The following is a 14568-nucleotide window of genomic DNA, read 5'->3' as shown; positions in this document are numbered from 1 at the left end:
GCTAAATCATAGCATTACATGTAAAATTTGTACAAGTGCCTCAAAGAGGCTTGGAGGGTGCTTTACCCATAAGGTGTTTCTTGGTATTCTGCTCTGGCCTAAACATGATTACGAAACACTTGGGAGCAAAAATAGAAATAAACAAACCAAAACTTGAGGCAAGAATAGCAAATATCTCTACAGCTACAGTGAACTTTCCAGGAGAGCTGACATAAGCTGGGATAAAGGTAATCCACACTGCACAGAATATGAGCATGCTGAATGTGATGAACTTGGCTTCATTAAAGTTATCAGGCAGCTTCCGTGCTAGAAAAGCCAAAATGAAACACAAAAGAGCCAGAAATCCTATATAACCCAGCACAGCCCAGAATCCTATAGCTGAACCTAATGCACATTCCAGTATTATCCTTTCTTTGTATTGCTGTAGATTTTTGAAGGGGAGAGGAGGAGATATTGTCAACCAAAGAACACAAATAAGGACCTGTATTAGAGTGAAGGTGAGAACACTGAGTCTCTGCTGTGGAGGCCCAAACCATTTCATGGCATTACTGCCTGGAAGTGTAGCTCTGAAGGCCATTAACACCACTATTGTTTTCCCCAGGACACAGGAGATGCAGAGGACGAAGGTGATCCCAAACGCTGTGTGGCGCAGCATACAGGACCAATCAGAGGGCTGACCAATGAAAGTGAGTGAACAGAGGAAACACAGAGTCAGTGAGAAGAGCAGCAGGAAGCTCAGCTCTGAGTTGTTGGCTCGAACGATGGGAGACGTTTTGTGTTTGTAGAAGACAGCAGCCACACATACAGCTATGAAGGCCCCAGAGATGGAGAACACTGTCAGGATGATGCTCAGAGTGTCGTCCCAGGACAAGAACTCCACAGGCTTGGGGAGGCAGGTGTCTTGCTGGGTGTTGGGCCAGAACTCAGGAGGGCAGGGCATACAGTTCAAAGAGTCTTAAATATTAGAAAGACATACATAGAACCGCATTTGAGAAAGAACAGCTAGGGAAGTAAAAATCAATAAATAAATAAATAAATAAATAAATAAATAAATAAATTAGGGCTGCCCCCAGAACTGTGTGTGATACACAACCTGTCTGGTTACTGATCTCTCCTTCTGCACATGGTATACAGTCATAGCAGCAGACTGGCTTTCCTTTCTGCACAGCCTTCCTGGTCCCTGGAGGACAGCTCTCACTGCACACAGACACTGGCACCTGAAAAATATTTGACAAATGGAAATTGTTCATAGTTTGACATAAATAAATAAATAAATAAATAAATAAATAAATAAATAAATAAATAAATATAAAAAAAATAAAAAATAAAAATTCTCAACATCCCAATGATTTACACACACAAATATTTTTCCCTTCAATACTTTAATCCCAAAGGGATTTTTTTTTTTTTAAATGGATTGAATGGCAAACATATATAACATTAAACATCGAAAGTAAAATAAAGGTATTTACTTGTTTGGTTATTCATGTATATTTGTGTATTTTGTTTGTTTGTTTGTTTGTTTGTTTGTTTGTTGATTTATGTAATATTAAAACATTCAATAGAGTCGAATTAGAAGTTTTAGCTAAATGGAACTTTTCGTGATAGATTAACTGACACAAATTATTTTTGAAGGAATTTTATATGTGATGTCAAATAATTAAAAAACTTTTTCTGGTTTCTGTTGAACAGTGCGTTATTCACATGATTTTCTTTCATTCCCATTAAATAATTTGGATTGAAGATATATCATGTTATCTTCAAGCTGAACTTCAATTTGTCATGTTTTAATTAAAGGTATTTTTTATAATAACAATGATGGTCTTATGTGTTGCAGTTCATCAGTTCTGCCTGTATAACTTCTAAAGGTGAACAATTGACTGCAGCATCTATTAGACAAACTCAAGCACACAAAAGCAATAAAACCCTCTGTGATACTGACTCTTACGTAATCTACTGTATGTTTCATCAGGAGCGGCCTGGAATTATTTCAATTTTTCGTGTATAGCTGACATTGGTTACGTGAGTGGTACGACAATAATTTAAAGAAATCTTCCCCACAAAATGTTTGAGGAATAACTTATGTAAGTTTAAGTTACGTTAAATGTTAATTATATTAATCAACTTAATCAACTGCATATTTAGAGCATTAGGCAATAATTCATATATCGATTTCTTTAATTATTTCAAGTTCTGCTAAAGGTTTACAGTGTCTGTTCATGACGTGCAGGAAGTACCTCTGTTTGTCCTCCCACCCAGACGATAACTCCGCTCATACTCAACTCCTGGCCTCTTGGTCTGGATGAGTCATAGTGGCCCACAGTCACAAAATCCAAACTACCGTCTTTCATAAACTGCCAGTTTATGAGCTCATAAGCGGCCGCAGGATCACCACTGGAATCAAACGAGACCTGAAAGCCATTCTTTGTAGTGAAGCTCACTCTCTTGAGCTGGTCAAGTATCTGCAGTGGCACATTTCATTTGAAAAATTGTGAACAGAACTGTGAAATCGCAATGGTAGAGTTGCCACAACAGCCTTTTACAATAAAAGCACGCTTATTTGAATGACAAGACAAGTTTTAATAGACTGTTTTTAAATGTGATGGTTTCATACCTGCCATGGTGTGAATTTTGCGCTCTTGTCACACTGCGTGTCATTACAGATAACACCGTGGATGGCATGCGCTATGGCATACGTAGCTTTGTACACCATGTTAGTGATGCGCAGGGGCGACGTGTCTGTATATGGGTTCTGCAGCGCGCGGATATCCTCACTGCCGTCACATTTCCGCGCGCCCACGGAGGAGCCTTTTAAGCTACAGCTGAACGAGCTCTCCCAAAACTCCGTTAGTAGAGGCGATTTCAGTGCTTGTGCTGGAGAGAGATCCAGAAGAAACTCACGAAGACCTGGAATCACTGAGCGGGGGATGCCAAACCCTATCGCACCCGCGCACATGTTAAAGCGCAGAAACTCTGGTTCTATGATCCACGCTTCGCTGCCGATCCACTGAAGGGGAGGCGGCGGCTGTCTTGTCAGTTCCTCCAAAAGAAGCCTTAAATCACCTGCGGCAAGAAACGCTACTATTACCCGGGCTGTTGATCTGCGGATGACGTTTGCCACTCTCTCCAGTTTACTGCGCGGTTGTGTTCTGTAGTAGGACTCGGAGTACTCCACACAGATGCCGTCCTCTTGCGCAGCCTTTAGAAACGCCGCCATTCCGTTATTTCCCATAGTCCGTGTCGCTGCGCACTGCCCCAATCCATGTCCAGTTAAAATGCTTGACGATTTTTGCTAGTCCGGCTGCTTGGTGGTGGTCACTTGGTATGGTCCTGAAGAAGGCAGGATACTGACGCTTATCGCTCAGACATGCGCAGGTTGCGTAGTGACTCACCTGTTATACAGTATAGACAGAAGACAGAAACGTTATTTTAAAAGCTTGCTTGAAAGTAATTCATGAGTTATGACATGAATTTATATCTTTCTTCATTTCTACTAAACATTTATACATTTCTGCACCATTTGGTGCAGCTTACAATCACCTGTGGAATTCCAAACAGACCCAGCATTCTAGTCATACTCATTGTAGAGGTAGAAGTAGATTCTCCCACGAGAGCAGGAACAGCGGCAGCTGCAGATTTTGAACAGGAATCAGTATCATTGTAAAATGGTTCCATGCCGTTTGCAAACTGAAATGCAACTTTAACAGCCATCGGTACTTCAGAGCACGAGTCGTGTATCTGGTATCCTAACGTGATTCCCGGCAGGAGATCTGTTCTGTTGTTGATCTCGTGGATTGTGAACTCCATGGCACGAGCGTTGCGCAGCTCCCTGAAGCTCATACTGTTCAGAAATTAAAACACAAAAATAACACAAACTAGATTTTCCCCATATTGCCACACATTCTTCCAGACAACAGTAACTGAACAAGGAGCGCATTATTGCACAATTCGTAACAATTTGATTATTATAATTTTTCTCTCTTGTGCACTTTGCAGCTGTACACTTCACACTCACAGACAGACCTCCCAGAGCACTGTAGCTGGAGTGGTTGTCTGGTGTATGTCTTGTTTTCTGAACTTGTTTGGGAATGAAGTGAAAAAATTCCTCCAATTATAAAATCTCCATTCATAGAAAAAGCAGATATTTGAGGATCAGCCCACCGCCTGCAGCTGACCAGGTCAGTTTCACAATCTGCTGGACTGAACCCAGTTATCCACAGCATTGATACAAACATCACTGACATTGAAGTGATCTGCATCGTCTGCTCGGTAGTTCTCAGCCCTGTGAAGACCCGAGTGACTGTCTTTTAAATAGCTACACTGTGAAAATCCCCTGTGAGTGTGAGCTCAGACTCAGGAGGCGTGATTATGATTTGAATATTAACTACAATAAATGACATCACTTTTGACAAAACTGTTTGACCACGTCTTGTGAACACACAAAACATCACACTAACACTAATTTCACAAAAGTGTTCGTCTTATTAAAATATTTAGGCTGGGGAGAAAAGTGAGAGATAGGTATAGATTTAGGATGGAGGTAAAGTTTAAGGCTTTGGTAAATTAAATAGACCGACCAAGCATAACATTATGACCCCCTCCTGGTTTCTATGCTCATTGTCCATTTTATCAGCTTCATTTACTATATAGGTAACACTTTGTAGTTCTACAATTACAGACTGTAGTCCATCTGTTTCTCTGCATACTTTGTTAGCCCCCTTTTATCCTGTTCTTCAGTGGTCAGGACTCCCGTGGACACCCACAGAGCAGGTACTATTTGGGTGGTGGATCATTCTCAGCACTGCAGTAACACTGACGTGGTGGTGGTGTGTTAGTGTGTGTTGCGCTTGTACGAGCGGATCAGACACAGCAGTGCTGCTGGTGTTTTTAAACACCTCAGTGTCACTGCTGGACTGAGAATAGTCCACCAACCAAAAATATGCAGCCAACAGAGTCCTGTGACCACTGATGAAGGACTAGAGGATGACCAACATAAACTGTGCAGCAGCAGATGAGCTGTCGTCTCTGACTTTACAGCTACAACGTGGATTGACAAGGTAGGAGTGTCTAATAGAGTGGACAGTGAGTGGACACAGTGTTTAAAAATTCCAGCAGCACTGCTGTGTCTGATCCACTCATACCAGCACAACACACACTAACACACCACCACCACCACGTCAGTGTTACTGCAGTTCACTTATTATGGGGGTATTGAGCCCTAGAACTATATACACCTTTTGTCAAATGTGCTTCTCCTGAGCCAACAAGCACATATGAATGTGCTGTGCTGTCTATTTAAGCAACATGCATTGCTAACAGGGACATAAAATGCAAAACATTTTAGGCACATAAGCTAATTATATAAAGCCATTTCTCTTTTCAAGAAGTGTCTTTTTGCCTGTGAAATCAACATATAATATTTGAACAATTATAAATAAACATCAACATAGTAAAACGATATCTTGTGAGCTAGTTTGATAAAGCAAAGTTTGTTTGAGCCAAAACTTTATGACCGCTCACAGATGAAGTGAATAATGTTCATCTCATAACAACAATGCATGTAAATGTCTGATATACTCAACGGCATGGGGACAGTTTATTCTCATAGTCGATGTGTTGGAAGTGGGAGAAATGGGCAGGTGGTAAGACCTGAGTGATTTTAACAAGGCCTTAATCATGATGGTCAGACACCTGGGTCAGAGAATATCCGACATGGCGAGGCTTGTGGGGTGCTCATGGTCACCACTGGTGAGTAACTACCGGTGGTCTGAGGAGGGACAAAACATAAACCGTTGACAGGGTGTTGGGCTCCCCAGGGTTATTGATACCCAAAGGCACTAAAGGCTATTACATCTGGAATGAACTGACAGAACTATTGTGGCACAGAAGACACAGAAAAATATGTCACATTCTGATAAGCCCACAATGCATCACACCCTGCTGCATATGGTCCTGCATAGGCACAGCACTTAACCATCATTGAAAGCATGTATATTGTACACACAAGCACCAGAACTGGATTTTGAAGCAATGGAACAAGGTCACCGGGTCAGATGACTGCAATATTCTTTTCTGTGTAAATGTTTGAGTACATGTGCGGCATTTATCTGGGGAAATAATGGCACCAGGATGCATTGTGGGAAGACGACAAGACAGTGTAGGGGGTGTGATGCTCTGGGCAATGTTCTGGTCCAGGCATACATGTGGACATTAGCTTAAAATGTACCAAAACATCATTGCGGACCAGGTGCACCCCTTCAGAACTCAACTGGATCAAGCATCTGTGCTGGAACAACAAGTGCGGATCAGAGCGGCTTTATCTAATGATTTCCATGACGCTTTGGTACTAGATACCATAGGCCACCTTCAGAGGTCTTGTAGAGTTCATGCCTTGTTGGGTAAGAGATGTTTTGGTGGCACATGGAAGACCAACAGCATATTAGGCAAGAGGTCCTGTTGTTTTTTAGCGCATTAGTGTTTACAGTGTAACAATAACACTATTATTATTTTATTATTGTTATTTGTTCATTTCTACCTTTTCAGGGACTTTAGTAAAATAAGGCTTATTTTTATTTAGGTGCTTGGTCCCAATTTTGGAGGTATAACAGAGCGCATTGCTGATTGTGTTAATCAGTCACTGATTCGTTCTCCAAAATATTTGCTCTTCTTTTTGGGTGATTTTAACAAATGGAACATTTTTCCAATTTGATCAAGTGTTCAAATATATGTTCAATTTTGTTACTGTAATGTAAATAATTCCTTTATGTACAGATTTCTTACACTTCTCAGCTGATCAGTCTAAAATATCCTGCACCTACTTCCCAGTAGCTTGTGCATCCCATTTATAGCTGTTATTTTACTTCTAGACCTTCTTTTTTATAGTAACACCACTGACAGTTGACTGGGGCAGCTCTGGCAGGACATACATGTGATAAAGGGATGTGATGAAAAGGCACACCAACACAGTGACACTTTAAAGGTTACTCAGCTCTGTTTTCATGCATAATTTTAGTCAATGTCTTCCTATAACACACATCTTAACCTTCTATTGTATGGTTTTGAGATATGGCAACAATTACTTTATCTCAATTTTACTAAAAACAGTAATATACAATCTGTGTTTTTCCATTTAGTTGTGGAAAAGGGGTCTTTAACTTTGAAAGGACAAATTTTATGACATCACATGACCAGAAATTGTTATTATGATGTTGTCATTATCATACATTCCAAATACCAGTTGGAATTCTATTAATCTCCAGTATTTGTAAATATTGGGTAGTACATTTTATCAAGTATAAGTCAAGTATTTGTTTGGTCTTGTTTTCAATAAAAAGGCATTTTTAGAGAAAAATTAGATATTATGGTGCTTTTTTTTTAGAGTTTGTGGTACTATAGTGCAATTGTACCATACCCCACATAAAAAAAAAAAAAAAATTCCAAATATTTCCATTATTTAAGCAAATTTAAATAACAAAAACACATTAAAAATTTTTTCATTAAGTGTGAGTGATAATTCTTGCAATAGAGGGTTAAAAGGCATGTATTTAGAAAATGAGGCGTGTCCAAGTATTAATGAATTACACAAAGTTTGCATTAAAATATTTTAATACAACCATCAATTTCATGAACTAGAGATATTAAATTTATATAGAAACATGTTTGTGCTTTGTTCTACCTCGGGTGGGGGATTGTCAGTGTTTCCAGGGCCTTTCCCCCTCCAGTAACAAGAAATGCACTCATGAGGAAAAACATCATAAGGATTTGATTTTGAAATAGATTTTTTTCTAAAAACTGCTATAAGCCAAGAGACTTTAGTTTAATTTGGCATTATACATTATTATATATTGTCACTTAATTAGCACATATAAAAATCTTACTGATATATATCAGAACATAAAATACAGCTTACAAACAGTTGTAAGCTACTTTGTACATATGAACCTAATCATAAATGAGCATGTTTCATATAAGATGCTAAATCATAGCATTACATGTAAGATTTTTGGAATAGTCTCAAAGAGACTTGGAGGGTCCTTTACCCATAAGGTGTTTCTTGGTATTCTGCTCTGGCCTAAACATGATTATGAAACACTTAGGAGCAAAAACAGAAATAGTCAATCCAAAGCTTGATGCCAGAATAGCAAATATCTCTACAGCTACAGTGAACTTTCCAGGAGAGCTGACATAAGCTGGGATAAAGGTAACCCAGACTGCACAGAATATGAGCATGCTGAATGTGATGAACTTGGCTTCATTAAAGTTATCAGGCAGCTTCCGAGCTAGAAAAGCCAAAATAAAACACAAAAGAGCCAGAAACCCTATATAACCCAGCACAGCCCAGAAACCTATAGCTGAACCTAATGCACATTCCAGTATTATCCTTTCCTTATATTGGTTTAAATTCTTGAAGGGGAGAGGAGGAGATATTGTCAACCAAAGAACACAAATAAGGACCTGTATTAGGGTGAAGGTGAGAACACTGAGTCTCTGCTGTGGAGGCCCAAACCATTTCATGGCATTACTGCCTGGAAGTGTAGATCTGAAGGCCATTAACACCACTATTGTTTTCCCCAGAACACAGGAGATGCAGAGGACGAAGGTGATCCCAAACGCTGTGTGGCGCAGCATACAGGACCACTCAGAGGGCCGACCAATGAAAGTAAGTGAGCAGAGGAAACACAGAGTCAGTGAGAAGAGCAGCAGGAAGCTCAGCTCTGAGTTGTTGGCTCGGACGATGGGAGAAGTTCTGTGTTTGTAGAAGACAGCAGTCACACATACAGCCATGAAGGCCCCAGAGATGGAGAACACTGTCAGGATGATGCTCAGAGTGTCGTCCCAAGACAGAAACTCCACAGGTTTGGGGAGGCAGCTGTCCTGCTGGGTGTTGGGCCAGAACTCAGAAGGGCAGCGCACACAGTTCAAAGAGTCTAAAATATTAGAGACACATATTTAGAACTTTGATTTAGAGAGAAAGGGAATGAAAATAATTGAACTATAAATGTCTCCAGCGAAACTGTATTGTGATACACAACCTGTGTTGTTACTGATCTCTCCTTCTGCACATGGTATACAGTCATAGCAGCAGACTGGCTTTCCTTTCTGCACAGCCTTCCTGGTCCCTGGAGGACAGCTCTCACTGCACACAGATCTTGGCACCTGAAACATATTAAACAATAGTAAGTCATTCATATTTTCTCAAAAAATATTTCTGAAGGTCACTATGCTGTGCAAAAGCTTTTTTTTATTATCATTTTGCCCCAATTTTGAAAAATTATTGAGAAAGGGAAATGCATAGTTTATTCAAGATTTACACTGCAGTAAACATACTGGCAATCAAGCATTTTGTTTGTTTGTTTGTTTATTTGTTGTTGTTGTTGTTGTTGTTGTTGTTGTTGTTGTTACCTTTTTTATTTTGTAAGTTTTGTTTGAGTATAGCCATATTTAGATTCTAAAGCAAACATATTTCCACATTAGTTTACTTACCACATTATATCTCACACAAATGAATTTCACAGATGTCATATTAGTAGACATGAAGCATTTTGCCTGGTTTGTTTTTGTCTGTTGATTATCACCTATTTTTCTATTTTTTTTCATCAGTTATATTCTGCCATGTTAAATATGATGTTATCTTCAAGTTAAAGTCAGTTTGGAAATATTATACAAGTATTTAATATATAAACTATGACATTGTTTTGTGTTGCTGTTCAAACAGTTCATTGTGATATCCAATCAGGTTCTGTTTAGACAGACATACAAAAGCAGTAAAATCTTCTAAAATATGGAACATTGATTGTTTTGTACTAAATTCTTTGTCATTTATGTTGCAGCCCAGGAAGAGTTCTTCGATGCCAGAGTACATGTAGTGCTGCCATTTTGCAAGTGTTTACAGCAAAGCACAGAAGCTAATGTAACTTAACTAACTCTTTTTAGTTAGTCTCACTCAATAATGTAAAGCAGTTGTGTCAAAATATGTAAACACTTATATAAGTTTGTGTTGTAATTATTGAGAAGGTAACACTGAATTAAGTACACTTACTGAAATTGCATATACTGAAAATATTTATTTATCTAGCTCTAAACCCTTAAAAGCTTTATTTTATTTTACCTTTTGATTTTAGTACCTTTTATTATAATGTTACCTTTCTAAAATAGTTTAAAACCATTTTAGAAAATACTTAACACAGATTGACTGTAAATATTGTACTGTACCTCTGTCTGTCCTCCAACCCAGCTGATAGATCTGCTCATACTGAACTCCTGGCCTCTTGGTCTGGATGAGTCATAGTGACCCACAGTCACAAAGTCCAAACCACCATCTTTCTTAAACTGCAGGTTTATAAGCTCATAAACGGCCACAGGATCACCACTGGAATCAAACGAGACCTGAAAACCATTCTTTGTAGTGAAGTTTACTCTCTTCAGCTGGTCGAGTATCTGCAGTGGAACACAAAAATTCAAAACTGAGCGGAAATGACATTTTGAAATGTAAAATGTTAGCAACTGTTTCAGTGCTTTGCTAAAATATCGATTTATTATTTAAAAATTGGAATGTTGAATCATTGTGAATGATTATATGGGCTAGTAATTAGTGCAGTCAAATGAAAATGTTCTAACAAAAAATGGAAACTAAAATTAGTGTTGGTTAATTCTATGTTGTCAATCAATCAGCAAGCACAATTCTTTTTTAAGTGAACTTTATTCGTGCATGTCACTTTAGTTGCCTCACTGATATAAACACAGAAATAAAATTTTCATGAGAAGCCACAATGTTCTGGCTTGTTTTTCCACTGTAAATAAGAAAAAAAAAAAGCAATATATTTAACCTGTTCTAATCTGTTCTATTTAACTGTTATTGCAAGTATATAAAACTTTTAATATATACAAACGCCTGTTCAAACACTTATGTAAGGGGTGAAATCATAACATAAAAATTAATTAACAATTTACAATTAATTTGTAATTAAGAGAGGAGAAAAAAAAACAAAAAACAAAAAAAACACAACTGATAAATTTGGCTAAAACAGTGACACCTTAATGTATCGCTAAAACATATATAAAATATACTATGAAATTTTATTCATTTATTTAAATTGCATTGCATGCAAGGGGACGCAATGAAACATTTCATTTATTACCTGCCATGGTGTGAATTTAGCGCTCTTGTCACACTGCGTGTCATTACAGATAACACCGTGGATGGCATGCGCTATGGCATACGTAGCTTTGTACACCATGTTAGTGATGCGCAGCTGCGACATGTCTGTATATGGATTCTGCAGCGCGCGGATATCCTCGCTGCCGTCACATTCCTGCGCGCCCTCGGAGGAGCCTTTTAGCCTACAGCTGAATGAGCTCTCCCAAAACTCCGTTAGCAGAGGCGATTTCAGTGCTTGTTCTGGAGAGAGATCCAGAAGAAACTCACGAAGACCTGGAATCACTGAGTTGGGGACCCCAAATCCTATCGCCCCAGCGCACATGTTAAAGCGCAGAAACTCTGGATCTATTATCCACGTTTCGGTGCCGATCCACTGAAGAGGAGGCGGCGGGTATCTTGTCAGTTCTTCCAAGAGAAATCTCAGGTCGCCTGAGGCAAGATAGGCTACTATTACCCGGGCTGTTGATCTGCGGATGACGTTTGCCACTCTCTCCAGTTTACTGCGCGGTTGTGTTCTGTAGTAGGACTCGGAGTACTCCACGCAGATGCCCTCCTCCTGCGCAGCCTTTAGAAACGCCGCCATTCCATAATTTCCATAGTCTGAGTCGCTGCGCACTGCCCCAATCCATGTCCAGCCAAAGTGCTTCACCATTCTTGCTAGTGCGGCCGCTTGGTGGTGATCACTAGGCACGGTCCTTAGGAAGGCAGGAAACTGACGCTTATCGCTCAGACATGCGCAGGTTGCGTAGTGACTCACCTGTTATTCAGAATAGAAAAGCACAAAGAAGCGTTTTTTCAGAATCCTGGTTGAACATCAGCGCTTATTTATAGGATATGAAATAGTTATTCAATTATTTCTAAGCGTATACTGCATTCGACACATACGAAAATTTCATTTGTCAGAAAAAAAAAACTTGCTGATTTTGTTAATTTTGCACCATGAGATGCAGCCTGCAATCACCTGTGGAATTCCGAAACGTCCTAGCATCCTGGCCATGCTGATCGAGGGGGTGGATGCAGAATCTCCCACGAGAGCAGGAACAGCGGCGGCTGCAGATTTTGAACAGGAATCAGTATCATTGTAAAATGGTTCCATGCCGTTTGCAAACTGAAATGCAACTTTTACTGCCATCGGCACTGCAACGCACGAGTCGTGTATCTGGTATCCTAACGTGATTCCCGGTAGGAGATCTGTTCTGTTGTTGATCTCGTGGATTGTGAACTCCATGACACGAGCGTCGCGCAGCTCCCTGAAATTTATGCTGTTTAAAAACATATCAAAACAATTACACAATAGAAGTTTTCTTTTGTTTCAAAAAATACTTCAGTTGCCACGAACTCAGTAAGTAGCCAACGAGTGCAAACAATGACAATTTAATTACTATTCTTTCTTGGTAATATTATCTGCACCTGCACTCCACACTCACACACATACCTCCCAGAGCACTGTGGCTGGAGTGGCTGTCTGGTGTAGGTGTTCTGCTCTGATCTCATGTAGTAATGAATGGCGAAAATTCCCCCAATCACGAAATCTCCATTCATATAAAGACCAGGCATCTGAGGCTCAGCCCACAGCCTGCAGCTGACCAGGTCACCTTTACAGGCTGCTGGACTTAGGCCAGTAATCCACAGCACTGACAAGAACATCATTAAAATTGAAGTGATCTTCATGACATGCACGGTAGTTCTCAGCCCTTTAAAAGCCAAGGTGACTGCATTTGTAAAGTCTTGTTATAGTGAGGCGCTGTGGGTGTGACTTCGGACTGAGGAGGCGTGGTTATGCAATTGCTTTTTTTTTTTACTTTTTTTATTGTCACTCAACATTGTGGTTGAGACGTCCGGTGGGACTGTTTAGTGCGAGGCGTTTTAACTAAATGATGAAAAAAATCTTCAGCGTTTCTGGCGCAAAGCTAGACACCTGTTTACAATAAGCAGGCAGTAATAGAATTGTTGATAGTGACATTTCTATACTGTTGAAAGTGTTTTCCAGCTGTTTTGTGTGTAAGTGATTTTCACCAACTAGGAGAGCTCACACTTTTCACCTAATTTAACCAAAACCTGCTGGACTCCCAGAAAGCACATTAGCACAATAGTTACTAGTAATGGTAGTGTGGGCATCAAAATAAATACTCTCTCTACCCCTATAGCTAAGATTATGTTAAAAGGAAGATGATTGTAAGGCCCAGCTCCTTAATAACCCCTGATTATTTGTCACAGGTGTGTTGAAGTTGGGCTATGTTAAAGCACTGAAATGTGCCTAAAAGTGATCCTCCAGGACTTCGGATCATCCTTCTGCCCAATGGCAGTTACAGTGTCAACAAACACTGGTGCTTTTGACGGCCATAAGCTCTTTTATTTAATAAAGAATCACTTCCAGATGAAAATAATAATAATAATAATAATAATAATAATAATAATAATAATAATAATAAATAAAAAAACAGCAAATCACTTTTTGACAGATTTATGCTCAGTCAGAGGTGTCGCCAAGGGGTGACCAGAGGTCACCAGTACCACCCTAGCATGAAGCATGGCCTGTGTTCTGGCCACCCCAGTTTTGGAAATTGAAACAGTCAACCATTATCAGGTGGCCAATATCAATAAAGCATCAACTACACATTATGGTAGGGGAGGGTGGATGGCCCAAAAGCCCCCTGGGAGAGCACCAACAGTGTGAACAGTGCCACAAGCCTGAGCCAGTGGGAAACGGGCAGCTCTCTGAGAGAATAAACCTCACCATTGCCACTGTTGATGGAAAGAGCAGCTCCCGCTGTGGGCTTTGGCACTCATTGACACAGGCACACCACAAGAGGTACAAAGGATGCCTAAGAAGCTACCACTGTAGCATTTGTCTATGCTTTTTAGCCATTATAGTGACATTTTTGCAACTACAGAGGGGGAGTGAATGTGGATTGATTTGGTGCAGCATGGCATCGACAATGATGACGCTGCTCCAATTTAGCTCCACCTTCACAAGCTTCCGTTATTAAAGAAATTGAACAGAAAATAAAGGAAATGGGAGTGGCAGGGGTTATCAAGTCATCAAGTAGCCCTTGGGTGGTGCCAGTGGTCCTAGCAAAGAAAAAGAACAAAAGTTGGCCATTTTGCGTAGACTATTGGTGGCTCGATGCTGTGATTAAACCCCACACATATTCATTTTTGTGCATTCATGATGCCTTGCACCAGCTTGACAGCTCCGAATGGTTCAATTCACTTGGCAGCTGGCACACTCTCTGAACTCCGGAGAATAGACGATGTTCATTCATTCATATAGGCTATGGCATTTCATGGTAATGGTTTACAGCCTTCAAAATGCACCAGCTATATTTGAATGGAGTCCCTAAGAGCATATTCAGCCTCCTTCAGCAGTTCAAGGGCGGAAACAGACCCAGAGAAGGTGGGTTTGCTGA

The 14568-nt window shown here is 40.0% G+C and overlaps 2 protein-coding genes across 2 annotated transcripts; both read right to left on the bottom strand.

Annotated features, from left to right (window-relative positions):
• Positions 1-40: 40 nt before the first annotated feature.
• LOC118818440 (extracellular calcium-sensing receptor-like) lies at positions 41-4223 on the bottom strand. The gene is given in 7 exon segments (XM_036585703.1): positions 41-954; positions 1094-1217; positions 2238-2462; positions 2615-3229; positions 3231-3392; positions 3541-3841; positions 4024-4223. Coding segments are annotated over 7 exon segments (2541 nt in total).
• Positions 4224-8013: 3790 nt separating this feature from the next.
• On the bottom strand, positions 8014-12829 carry LOC118818252 (extracellular calcium-sensing receptor-like). The gene is made up of 6 exons (XM_036585469.1): positions 12594-12829; positions 12120-12420; positions 11139-11915; positions 10213-10437; positions 9033-9156; positions 8014-8927 (listed from the first exon to the last, which is right to left on the bottom strand). Exons 1-6 carry the CDS (start codon positions 12827-12829, stop codon positions 8014-8016), a joined length of 2577 nt encoding a protein of 858 aa, XP_036441362.1.
• Between the last annotated feature and the right edge of the window lie 1739 nt (positions 12830-14568).

This window comes from Colossoma macropomum, unplaced genomic scaffold (genome assembly GCF_904425465.1).
Source record: "Colossoma macropomum unplaced genomic scaffold, Colossoma_macropomum, whole genome shotgun sequence".
Classification (NCBI taxonomy): domain Eukaryota; kingdom Metazoa; phylum Chordata; class Actinopteri; order Characiformes; family Serrasalmidae; genus Colossoma; species Colossoma macropomum.
This window is presented reverse-complemented; position numbering and strand designations above follow the sequence as displayed.